This window comes from Charadrius vociferus, unplaced genomic scaffold (genome assembly GCF_000708025.1).
Source record: "Charadrius vociferus isolate BGI_N301 unplaced genomic scaffold, ASM70802v2 scaffold874, whole genome shotgun sequence".
Lineage (NCBI taxonomy): Eukaryota > Metazoa > Chordata > Aves > Charadriiformes > Charadriidae > Charadrius > Charadrius vociferus.
The window spans coordinates 73,005-86,219 of NW_009648238.1; the positions used below are offsets into that span (position 1 = coordinate 73,005).

The following is a 13,215-nucleotide window of genomic DNA, read 5'->3' on the forward strand; positions in this document are numbered from 1 at the left end:
GGGGGGGGGGAAGAGAGGCTCAGCCCGTCGACTGGTCCCAGGTCCCAGAAGTCCACGATGGTGTCTTCCCTCCCATCCCCCTTTTCTCAGGCTATTTTTATACTAATTTTTATCTTCAAGGTGGAGTTTGAGTGACTCTAGTCATAAATACTTTCATTATGATTAGTGGAAAATTTTCTCGCCTCACATTTAAAGGTATCGTTTACGAAAAATTCAGGGCGCAGACTCAAGGAGGAGTGGTCGCACCTTGGAGGCGGGTAGCCTTTGGGATGGAGGTGTGTTTTGGTATTATAATGACATTATAATGGGCAAAGTTCACTAAAGGACAGCAAACAGTTTTCCTTCACAAAAGGAAGGCAAACACAGGGACTGGGAGAATGAGGAACTGCCCACTGTAGGAGAAGACCAGGTTGTGCCTGTCAAGTTTGTTGGCCTTCTAAGATGGTGTTACAGTGTTGGGGGATAAAGGAAGAGCAACTGACATCATCTTCCTGGACTTGTGCAAAGCATTGGACACTGTCCAGCGCGACATCCTTGTCTCTAAATTGGAGAAGCATGGATTTGACGGATGGACCACTCAGTGGATAAGGAATTGTCTGGCTGGTTGGACTCAAAGAGTTGTGGTCAAGAACTTGATGTCCAAGTGGTGAGCAGTGACGAGTGGCGTTTCTCAGGGGTCAGTATCAGGACTGGTGCTGTTTAACATCTTTGTTGGCAACATGGATGTTGGGATGGAGTGCACCCTCAGCAAGTTTGCCGATGATACCAAGTTGTGTGGAGCGGTTGACACATTGGAGAGAAGGGATGCCATCCAGAGGGACCTGGACAGGCTGGAGAGGTGGGCCCATACGAACCTCATGAAGTTCAACAAGGCCAAGTGCAAGGTCCTACATCTGGGTCGGGGCAATCCTAAGCACAAATTCTGGCTGGGCGGAGAATGGATGGAGAGCAGCTCTGAGGAGAAGGTGTTGGTTGATGACAAGTTCAATATGAGCTGGCAATGTGTGCTGGCAGCCCAGAAAGCCAACCACATCCCGGGCTTCATCCCCAGCATCATGGCCAGCAGGATGAAGGAGGGGATTTTGCCCCTCTACTCCACTCATGAGACCCCACCTGGAATATTGCGTCCAGCTCTGGGGCCCCCAGCATACGAAGGACATGGACCTGTTGGAGCGAGTCCAGAGGAGGCCACGAAGATGATCCGAGGGCTGGAGCACCTCTCCTATGAGGAGAGGCTGAGAGAGTTGGGGTTGTTAAGCCTGGAGAAGAGAAGGCTCCGGGGAGACCTTATAGCAGCCTTCCAGTATCTGAAGGGCACCCATTTTAAACTGAAAGAGGGGAGATTTAGATTAGATATCAGGAAGAAATTCTTGACTGTGGGGGTGGTGAGCCCCTGGCGCAGGTTGCCCCGAGAAGCTGTGGCTGCCCCATCCCTGGAGGTGTTCAAGGCCAGGTTGGACAGGGCTTGGAGCAACCTGGGCTGGTGGGAAGTGTCCCTGCCCATGGATGGATCTTTACTGTCTCTTCCATCTCTAACCATTCTATGATTCAATGAGAAGAGGAAATGACTTCAAGTTGCGCCAGAGGTGTTTTAAACTGGATATTAGGAAAAATCAAGCAGTAGAACAGGCTGCCCAGGGAAGTGTTGGAGTCCCCATCCCTGGAGGTATTTAAAAGACATGTAGACGTGGTGCTTAGGGACATGGTTTAGTGGTGGACTTGGCAATGTTAGGTTGATGGTTGGGCTCGATGATCTTACAGGTGTTTTCCAACCTAAATGATTCTGTGATTCTATGATTCTATCTTGAGAATGGATCATGTCAGGTGCTGTCTACCCTCTGAATGATACATGATCTGCTATTACTTTTTGGGATCTATTAGCTCGCTAATTTTGCAAATCTTCATCATGAGCTGAAGCCCTTTCATTGTAGTTTGCCTGACATCTTTCACATTTGTTAACTTTTATGGACTGCAGGCTGTCTTGAGTACAGATGCTTTTTAAAGGCAGATGTCATAACATTTGTTATACATTTTGAGAGAAATCTAATACGTTGTCTCTTTTTTCTGTAAAATAGCTTTTAAAATAGCTATTTCTATTGCTGTGAATTCAGCTTAGCCAGCAGAGGGAGATAAGATGTAAATCAATTGGAAACTTGGTCACACGTCTTTTCTTTTGTGTGAAGCCTTTCAGAGGAGACCAGATCCTTCATCTCACTGTCCCTTTCTTAACAGCTTGTACTGAATTCCATATTAATGCTTCCATGTTAGCAAGTTTCCATATCTGTTTTTAAAGACACTATAGTTTTTATATTTACCCATTTAGCCTTTTAAAAAAGATTGTTTGCTACAAATTTGATTTTTTCCTCTTTTTTTAATAAGTACACATTTAAGTTGTTCAGTTTGACAATATGAAACACTGTTGATTAGTTACACTGGCACTCATGGCTTTATTTGTCAGGGTGCAGATTAGAGAGGACCTGTATGCTACCCAGGTATTTCCACATACTATAAATGTAATTGCTTCTCCTTTTTGGATACAGCAGTGAGAGAGATTCAGCATAATTATTTTTTTTTAAATATTACTGCTTAAATTCAAGTTATAGCAGAGAAATATAACACTTGTGCTTGCAATCACTGCCTTTCTGCTGACAACTTTTTTTTTTAAAGTGTTTCTTCAGAGGGTATTCTATTATTTTTTCCAGTATCTTTTGGTGCTTGACTGCAGCTGTGCTTGACAAACTCAAACTAAGAATGAAATTCCAAGAGAGAAGCTCTGAATTCCTTTAAGAATAGTCTTAATTGCTTTAAGAACTGGTTAAAATGTTTTGCAGTTGTGCATGGACTTTCATTATGATTGTTGACTTTTATTTATTATGCACATCATCCATAGAGACCTGACTCTGAAAGTATATTCATCAGCATGATACTCTGGACTTCCCTTGATTATTTTTCTTTTTAAATTTCACTATGATGTGAGTTTGTTTTTTCAGCATTTACTATGATTTTTTCTTCTGCAGTGTTTTTAGCATAAACTTTCAGCTGCTTTTATTTAAATCTCAATCAGTTGAATGTGGACTATTTATAACAAAAATTTTAACAGAGTTTGAAAGGCAAATGGGTCAAATGCAATGTTTCAAATGAACTGAAAATAATAAAGGAAGTACCAGAACTGTATGAATAAAATAATTTGTGCATTTTATAATTGTATATTTTCTTTCTTTTTTTTTTATAGGGAGTTTCCAGATACAGACTCAGTTGTAAGTAGACTTATTTCTAACACAAATGCATATGCTAACATTCAAGCACTACAATCTGATGAAACTTGACTTATATACAGTACCTGCAATGTATTATTTATGTGATGATAAAGGACTTAATATTTTGATAACATAGTTGAAGTGTTAATTTTGCTCAGAACATAATCTTTAGCAGTATGTACAAATATTGCTTGACTAATAGATTCTAAGTAAGAAAAAGGTTCAGAGAACCCAACTTTGCATCATCATGTTCCTATGCTTTCTGCTGTGTCTTTGGAGAACCCTTCTAATAATAATGGGGTTCTACGTGATCGCTGGCAATAGTGTGAAGGAATATACTTTTTTTTAATATGGCTTTAAATGCAGTATCTTGATGCAATTTATTCCTGGCCTGTTTTTCATTGCTCTCAGTTTGATCTGTGATACATCTTACAATTTTATTTATTAAATTCAAATAAGTGACAGTTGTAAATGAAATTGGTATGTTAATGCTTTTTTATTTCCTTCATTGAGCATTTTCTTTTTATTTAAATATGTATGTTGTCTTGAATTACATGTAACAGAGATTGCAGCTCCCTATAGCTATAGTAGGGAATAATTTACAGAATGATTTAAGTGACTTTCTGTGGACTGATTTGTTTTTCAGTTCATTTATTTAGATGGCAATTTAGTTTTCAAGCTCACCTGTTTTGTGGATTTTCTTCTTTGCAGTTAACATCTGGGAGTTTTAGTACCTAATATTAAAACTTATTTTGAGAAACTTGGTTTAAAAAATCTAGTAGAACCGTTCTTCTAAATAAGAAAAACTAAGTTTTGCCACATAATAGAATTATATGTGCATGAACAGCCTTATAAGCATCGTTTGAGACAGTTATTTTATCCTGTACAGAGTCATCTTGATTTAGAGCACATTTCTTGGGTACATTTAAAGTAAAGCAACTTTAGACTCATCCCTATAATTATCAGTTTTTTCATGGAAATAATGTCTTTTGACAGTTCAGGTTGAGTCATTGGAGTGAAACACAACTGGTTTTGATATGCAGCGTTTGCTTTCTTCCTTGCTTATTTTGGTCTCTACATTTTAAAAAAAATAATACAACAAATTCAACTATAAATGTGTCTGACATTCTTTCTGGCTGCATGAGGCACATCATATGATCATTTAATAGTTCTGTCTAGATGTAATTTATATATCGTTTAAAAAACAGACCTAACTTTCATAGTGTCTAACAACAAAACTAATACTTTTGTTGCATTCTCTTTCTTTATGCCCAACATTTTATGAATGCATTTGAAATTTAAAATGCGGTCTATCATTTCTTCCTGCTTTTCACAAGCAACAGTATTACTCCAAATGGTAGAATGCTTTAATAGCAGAAGCTATTACTGTCCTTCTCATGAAAAATGATGCAGCATACCATAGATGAGATTAATTTCATCCCTTACAAACGAGCACCCCATAGTGCTTTTACATTTTAAGGCTGGCATCCTCTTCTAGAAGGTCCCATTTCAAATGTTTTTAATCTTTCTTGTCTTTCACTTTAAGATTTCCTCTCTATTTCATTTTTCAAACTTGATCTAAATATATATAAATATATTGTTATATCTATGAGGATTTTTTTGTATGCATCTTTGCAATAAATTACACATTTTTCTCCTGTTGAGGTTATGAGCTTCAACTGCTTACTTTGAGTTCGCTTTGGTCCTTGTCTGGATGTACAGGAAGTCAGTCCAGTTCAGTAAAATGGTAGAAAGTTGATCTGGGAAAAAAAGAAACAGTGATCTGTTCAGCTTAGTGGTATCTTGAGGAAAAATTGATAAGGAGCTCTCATAACCACTGTAGATATCCCAGGAAAAGAGAAAATGGGCAGAAATCAAACTGAAGTGCAGTTCAGGTTCTTTGCTTCTTGACCTGTTGACCAACCTGTGAGCAGTGCTAACATTGCTGAGGAAGGGCCAAATGAAGTAGCTAGACTGCAGTATGCTCCACATTGTTCCTCTCTTGTCCTTTGTACATACCTCAGAGGAACCAATGACGTGGCTTTTTCCATTGCTTTTTGGATGCTAGATGGGACAGAGCAAGGAAACTGAGTCAAAGTATTGACTGAAAATCTAAAAATAAGTTTTGGGAATGGAATGCTCAGTCCTCATGCTTTTTGTACAGGCAGTTTTACTTTGTTATTTATTATGCCCTTATGTTTTATTTCTTTAAAAGAATATTCACCCCAGAAAGTTTGTAGAACATACTAATCCAAAGGCAGAGTTATAAACCCTACATTTTTTATGTATATTTAAAACTATATAATACCTTAATCAATAATGTGTTGTATTACATTTACAAACACTGGGAAAACTCTGTGGTTTTTATCGTTATATGTTTAATTGCTTGATAGAACCTCTGAGAATGGGAAACCTTCTTCCAAGGAAGTCCACCTTTCCAGTGACTTCCAGAGAGTTCAAGTCACATCCATATTGAGCTTATTTTTACTGAAAACACTGCAAATCATGTTTGGGTAAGGGCCTAGACCTTCATCCCCAGTCATATTAATAACTACTTCTTACGGAAACCGAAAATTTGCAAAGATCTTTCTCTGTGTTGAAGTTTAAAAATTACTCGTGTATACAGGAAGGTTGTGGGGTTTTCCTCTGTTCAGTGCAGTAGGCCAATCAGGTCTTGTTTGCATTGTGTGCCTGGTACTTAAAAGACACACTGTGATCCACCGCATAACGTAGTTCTGTCTTTGTAGGAGTTTCGAGAAGGGAGTAAGAATTAGTCAAGTAAATGTAAATGCCTTCATTAACAAGAGATTTGTGATTATGTATCTCACCTGAAGGGCTGTGTCTTCTACTGCTGTTACAAAATGTAGATTAGTAAATAAAATTCTGATGCTTCAGAAAGCAGAACTGTCCAACCGTTCAAAATATTGAAAACAATATTTTGAAATTACTACTTAACTTGTAAATAAGATTTTGAGGTACTATGTTGCTTGTATGTGACACAATTTGTCTTTGTCAATACAAAGGTACATAAAGTATCTCTTCCACCCTTTGTCATTTTTATAAGAAAATTATAACTGGTGAAATTTTGAAGACATCTGGATTGCTTTTTGTAATAAACTTATTGTAGCATCTCAGCAGTTCACATAGACTAACTATACATGCAGTGTCATGAGCGGGCTTTTCTTTTTCTGTTTTGAATGGAGAAAGTATCTGTGTATCCAAATCTATCACTTTATATATAATATACACAGGTGTGGCTTTGCACATTTTTAAAATTTAGATGATCATATTAGAGACTTGTTTCTCTCTGTCCCAAAGAATTTCTATGAAACTAAGTGCTTAGCTAAGAATTCTTCAATTAATATTTAATTGCCTGCAAGAACTGAAAAACTGAAATAGTTTGAAGTTCCCAGATGCTTATTAGCTTTAAAAATCGAGGATGGTGCTGGAGATGCATAAATGAAAAATTTGGAACCTGATTTTGAGCACTTGTATTTTAAGTTTCATCTATGCATTTTAATTAATGTGGATATTCTTTGCTAAAGCAACAGTACAGGCTTGCTGTCTTTTCAAGGAGGAGAGAGGAAGTTGCAACCTGTATAACCTGGAATGCTTTTATTCACATATTAAAGTACTGACTAGTATTTAGGAAAGGTTATGCTCCTGCACCATCAGAGCCTCCAGTGGCTTAGCTGAAAGAATTAGAAGTAGAAATTGGAAAAATATTTGGGACTGAGAGGATTGTAGGCTTATTTAACACTCAGTAGGAAAATAAGAATGCTTCTGTGGTTTTCTGACCTTTTTAATAGAAGACCAGTAAAAGCAGATGCAGCAAAACTTGCCAGTTTTCATAGGAAATTTGGAGGTTTTGTTGCATTGTGTTCCTGAGGTATCTTATCTGTTGCACTACTTCTGAACTATAGAGCATAACTTGAGATAGCTATAATAATTAATAATGAATAACAATTACTTTCATGAGGTGTTATAATAAAATTTTAATTTGTCAATGATATAAAATTCAGTCTGATCTAACAACATATTTTATTTATTTGTCAATACCATCATTTTTGTTGTTTTTTTAGAACATTCCTGACGTAGATGATGAAGGATACAGCATTAAACCAGAAGCATCACAGGATATCCTTTTTGCTATTATTGTGCCAAGTTATTTCCTGTTATTACAATTATTTGGGGAGAGGAAGTACTCATTAAAGTGTTAAGGAAGATGAATGACATTCATGCTTATGTTGCAACCTTGTGGTGTTATGTTCATAGTTTCTGCAAAATGCACAAATTTTTGTCTAACTTAGATTTTGTGTGTGTGTAAATGTTAGATCAGATGTCTTAGGAACTGTAAGAGGATGTTTTTTGTTAAAAAAAAGAAAAAAGAAAAAAGCCTGACAGGCTTACTGAAACAGAATGGATGGACTATTTAGTGGAAATTTAGGGAAGACCATAGAAATTAACAGGAGGGGAGCATCTAAAAGGAAAAATTCTGTTTTATACCTGCACCCTCCCACATTTAATAACACCATTAAAAAGCTTGGGACCTCCAGCAGTCTAGAAATAGAATGTTGTTTCTAATTGGTGCTTCTAGATTTTATTGTATTTTTAATGATCGTTTTGATATGCAGAATAGGTTTTTGTTATAAGTCATTTTTTATGGATTTCATTATTTTCTCTGCTCTTCCTCTGAACAAACCGATTCTTGTCCTTTTTTTTTCTTCCATCAGAAACAGAGGGAAGCTCTATTTAAGAGCCGGGAATAATTGCTGTAGATCTAAGCAAGCCTGATATGTTAGCAGTAAAGATAATTTTTTGAAATGTATTTACAGATTTTTCTGGGGACTACAGATAAAAGGTAAATTTACACTTTGCAATTACTTTAAACTGTGAAAACTTTTAACCATTTGAAAGCACCTTAAAGTAGGCCGGTCCGTAATCATAGCTGTTCCCATCAACTTTGCCAAATATGCCTCTGTTGCCCCCAATGAAGGTTCCTGTACTGATAAAAATAGTTAATGTTATCTCTTATATACATAATAGGTATAATAGCAAAAGACTATTATCCAGTTCTAGGGGGGGGTGTGTGCATTATTTCATGTTTTGCATATTTTTATGAAATGGATGCAGGAGTGAATAACATTCATGCTTTGTAAATGATTCACCTGGGCGTCCTTTTCTCCATTATACTTCTTGTCGTGAAGCAATGGAAACGGCCATACATCCATTAAAAAAGCTCAGTGGTTTGCAATTCCTGTCAGCCAGGTACTACTTCAGCTTCTGAAAATCTTGAACAGATTAATGAAGTCATAAGTTCCCTTCCTCTTTTCTTCCTTTAGCCTCCAAGAGTGGATATTTATTCTGTTGATGGGAACTCTTGAGATGATTTGTTGGAGGACATTATTTTACCATAATGGCAGTCAGTCTTAATAAGGCTGGTCTTAAATGTTGGAAAACCACTCATCCTAAAAATTACTGACTGACCTTTCAGTTCATGCCATTCAGGTCTAAACTGATCTTTGTCAGTAACTGTTTAATAGACCTAATACTTCAGTGGCCGGCTCATGCCACTTTACAAGAGCCACCTGATTCGTAGGAAATGAATCTTGAAACTTGGTGATAACTTTCAAGGCAATAAATCTTTTGATGAAATAAAAACGACTTGTCTTTTAAGATTTTCTTTTCCAGATGTGATCCATTTTGGGGGACAGATAGCCTGTAAGATGAAGACGTTTGACTTTTTCCTCACCATGTTTCCTCACCGTGGTTTTTTTTCAGTTGAATTGGATTTGTAATGTCATTAGGGTTCAGGGTTTTAATCTTTGTTAGAGAATAGTTTGAAGAGATTTCATTCAAATGGCTAGCATATTTCCAAGTGAAAATAACAGAAGTGAGGTATAGAATATGTACGCTCCCCCTAGGTGGCAAGACACTTATGTTTCAGCAGAGGAAAAATTTCAACTTGTTTCTTGTCAAAACATCTGCATCTTTTAAGACTTAGCATAGGCCTTTCAGAGCTTTTGTTAAGTACAGTTCCTGTGCATATAAAGAACCAAGGCTAAATTCATCTGTATATTTTGCTTATTTTGAGGGCTGAGTTGTCATTGTGATTCCTTTTTAGCCAAGGATGACAGTGCTTTAAGCAGCTGATGGGGCTTAGTTTACTGTGCAGCCTTCTGTGTAATTGGCATCCTTTGTTGCAAAATTTTCAGTGCCTCTGCAAAAAGGGCAAGTAATGGTGTCTGCTGCTTCTTCTACTGTTATGCTTGGTACAGGTACTATGGGCATTTCATAGCTAATTAAAAAGGCTAGGACTTTCCCTCACTTGGTTTAAAAGGATTTCTACAATGCATACATTTTTCATACATGCATTAGAATCCTTTGTTGAGTCTTACAAATCATAAATTTAACATACAGAAGTGGTGCTACTGTAGAATCTTTCATTTATCCTGATTCTTTCAAATATGCAGTTGTTCAGTTATATGACATCGTGCCTTTGATAACAGAATACCATTATGAAGATGAATGGAATATAAAAACTAAATTTTAACTCTGAGTTGTGGTTTTTGGACAGTGGATATAATTGAAGTGTCTCTGTACGCACACAAAGAGCTTAGACAGCACTGTTTATCTGTGGTGTTTACTTAATATGAGCATTTTGTAGAGAGTAATTACTAAACAGATTAAACAGTTGAATTTGAAGTATTTCCACCTTAACTGAGAAAAACATACCAAAGAGAACCATTTCTATTCATCCAGTGATTCTGACTCTGAAGATGATGAACCCAGGAGGTTCCATGTAGAAATAAAACCTGTCCAGTCAAATAATAGCGCTCAATATACCATGCCTTCCTTGGATGAATTAAAAGTATCTATAGGGAACATAGCTCTTTCTCCAGCAATATCTGTAAGTAATTTTGTTCCTTGTGTTTTTAATGAGTAGAGAAGAAAAGTGGTAAGGAATCTTTGGTGTTAACATATATTCTACTGTTCAGAATTTATTCTAGGTTCAAGTTCAATGACTCTTTTTTTTTTCTTGTGCACTAGGTCATCTTTGATACACTTTATTGCAATGTAAACTTAAGTAATTCTCCCTTCTCAGATTGTAACTTTGAGTCTTGCGAGTGCTCAGTCCTTGTCTTTCTGCTGTTGCCACCACAAGACATTTGAATACGCAACAGTTATGAGGCCCTGGGCACGATGATGAGCAGCCTAATGACAACAAGGGTGACAGTCATAATACAACACAGGAGCCTCCAGGACCAGGGAGGCCTACTCACCACATTAAGACCACCTCTACAAGGAAGAAAAGGAGGGCTATAATCATGGGCGACTCAGCTCTGAGGGGGACTGAGGGCCTAATATGTAGGGCAGACCCCACTCTCAGGGAAGTCTGCTGCCTCCCTGGAGCACGGGTTAGGGATGTCACAAAGAGACTCCCTAGCCTGGTGCAGCCCACGGACTACTATCCGCTGCTCCCATTCCATGTGGGGGGTGATGAATGTGCAGATCGGAGTGGAAGGATGATTAAAAGAGATATCAGAGCCTTGGGTCAGTCACTACAGGGATCTGGAGCACAGGTTATTTGTTCATCCCTGCTCCCCGTTGCGGGCAATGACATTGAAAGGAATTGCTTGGGCAAATCCCATGGGAGAGGGCTCTAGAGGGTAAGGGGGCTCAAGAGAGCTGGCTGCTATTTAAGCGTCACCTCCTCCAAGCTCAGGATCAGTGCATCCCAAAGAGAAAGAAATCAGGCAAGGGAAGCAGGAGACCTGCATGGCTGAGCAGGGACCTTCTGAAAAGGCTCAGGTGGAAGAAGGGAGTTTACAATAGGTGGAAGAAGGGGCTGACTGCTTGGGAGGAATACAAGAATGCTGTCAGGGTATGCAGGGAGGAAACAAGGAAAGCCAAGGCAGCCTTGGAATTGAACCTGGCGAGGGATGTCAAGGCCAACAGGAAGGGTTTCTTTAAGTATATAGGAGACAAAAGGAAAACTAGGGAAAATGTGGGCCCGTTGTTGAATGAGACAGGTGCTGTGGTGACGGATGATGCAGAGAAGGCGGAGTTGCTAAATGCCTTCTTTGCTTCTGTCTTCACTGTTCGGGCCAGTCCTTGTGAGACCCAGACTTTGCAGGTAACAGAGAAAGTCTGGGGGAAACAAGACTATCCCTTGGTTAACAAGGAACACGTTAAAGATCAGTTAGATAAATTGGATATACATAAATCCATGGGGCCTGATGGGATGCACCCTCGGGTGCTGAGGGAGCTGGGGGAAGTCATTGCTGGGCCTCTCTCCATTATCTTTGAAAGGTCCTGGAGGACAGGTGAGGTGCCTGAGGACTGGAGGATAGCCAATGTCACTCCAGTCTTCAAAAAGGGCAGGAAGGATGACCCGGGAAACTACAGGCCGGTCAGCCTCACCTCCATCCCTGGGAAGATGATGGAGCAGCTTGTTCTGGGAGTCATCTCAAAGCACCTGGATGAAAAGAAGATTATCAGAAGTAGTCAACATGGATTCACCAAGGGGAAGTCATGTCTGACTAATCTGATAGCCTTCTATGACAAAGTAACTAGATGGGTGGATGAGGGGAGGGCAGTGGATGTTGTCTACCTTGACTTTGGCAAGGCTTTCGACACTGTCTCCCACATCATCCTCACAGGAAAGCTTAGGAAGTGTGGCTTAGATGAATGGACGGTGAGGTGGATTGAGAACTGGCTCACAGATAGAGCTCAGAGGGTTGTGGTTAGTGGCGCAGAGTCTAGTTGGAGGTTAGTAACAAGTGGTGTCCCTCAGGGGTCAGTACTGGGCCCAGTTTTGTTCAACATATTCATCAATGATCTGGATGAAGGGATAGAGTGTACCATCAGCAAGTTTGCTGATGACACAAAACTGGGAGGAGTGGCTGACACGCCAGAAGGCTGTGCTGCCTTACAGCGTGACCTCGCCAGGCTGGAGAGTTGGGCAGAAAGAAACCTTATGAAGTTCAACAAGGGTAAGTGTAGGGTACTGCACCTGGGGAGGAATAACCCCATGCACCAGTACAGGTTGGGGGCTGACCTCCTGGAGAGCAGCTCTGTGGAGAGGGACCTGGGAGTCCTGGTGGACAACAGGATGACCATGAGCCAGCAATGTGCCCTGGCGGCCAAGAAGGCGAATGGCATCCTGGGGTGCATCAAGAAGAGTGTGGCCAGCAGGTCGAGGGAGGTCATCCTCCCCCTCTACTCTGCCCTGGTGAGACCGCATCTGGAGTACTGTGTCCAGTTCTGGGCTCCCCAGTTCAAGAAAGACAGGGAACTGCTGGAGAGGGTCCAGCAAAGGGCAACAAAGATGATTAGGGGACTGGAGCACCTTTCTTATGAGGAAAGGCTGAGGGACTTGGGTCTCTTTAGTCTAGAGAAAAGAAGATTGAGGGGGGATCTTATTAATACATACAAATACTTAATGGGAGGATGCCAGGGGGATGGGAGTAGTCTTTTTTCAGTGGCACCCAGTGATAGGACGAGGGGTAATGGGCATAAACTTGAACATAGGAAGTTCCATCTTAACATGAGAAGGAACTTCTTTACTTTGAGGGTAGTGGAGCACTGGAACAGGCTGCCCAGAGAGGTGGTGGAGTCTCCCACTCTGGAGACATTCAAAACCCGCCTGGACGCTGTCCTGTGTAACGTGCTGTAGGTGACCCTGCTCTGGCAGGAGGGTTGGACTAGATGATCTCCAGAGGTCCCTTCCAACCCTAACAATTCTGTGAATTCTGTGAATGTGTGCTCGCAGCTGAGAAGGCCAACCATATCCTTGGCTGCATCAGAGGAAGCGTGGCCAGCAGGTCAAAGGAAGCGATTCTGCCCCTCTACTCAGCTCTCGTGAGACCCCACCTGGAGTACCGTGTCCAGCTCTGGAGTCCCCAACATAAGAAGGACATGGACCTGTTGGAGCAGGTCCAGAGGAGGGCCACAA

The 13,215-nt window shown here is 39.9% G+C and overlaps 1 protein-coding gene across 1 annotated transcript in view; it reads left to right on the forward strand.

Annotated features, from left to right (window-relative positions):
• LOC104285677 (FCH domain only protein 2-like) overlaps positions 1 to 13,215 on the forward strand; it is a 104,266-nt gene that overhangs the window by 62,295 nt on the left and 28,756 nt on the right. Inside the window, exons 11-14 of the mRNA XM_009884154.1 lie at positions 3,233 to 3,257; positions 7,340 to 7,394; positions 9,989 to 10,171; positions 13,176 to 13,186. Of these exons, the coding sequence (XP_009882456.1) occupies positions 3,233 to 3,257; positions 7,340 to 7,394; positions 9,989 to 10,171; positions 13,176 to 13,186 (274 nt within the window). The remainder of the gene's footprint in view (positions 1 to 3,232; positions 3,258 to 7,339; positions 7,395 to 9,988; positions 10,172 to 13,175; positions 13,187 to 13,215) is intronic.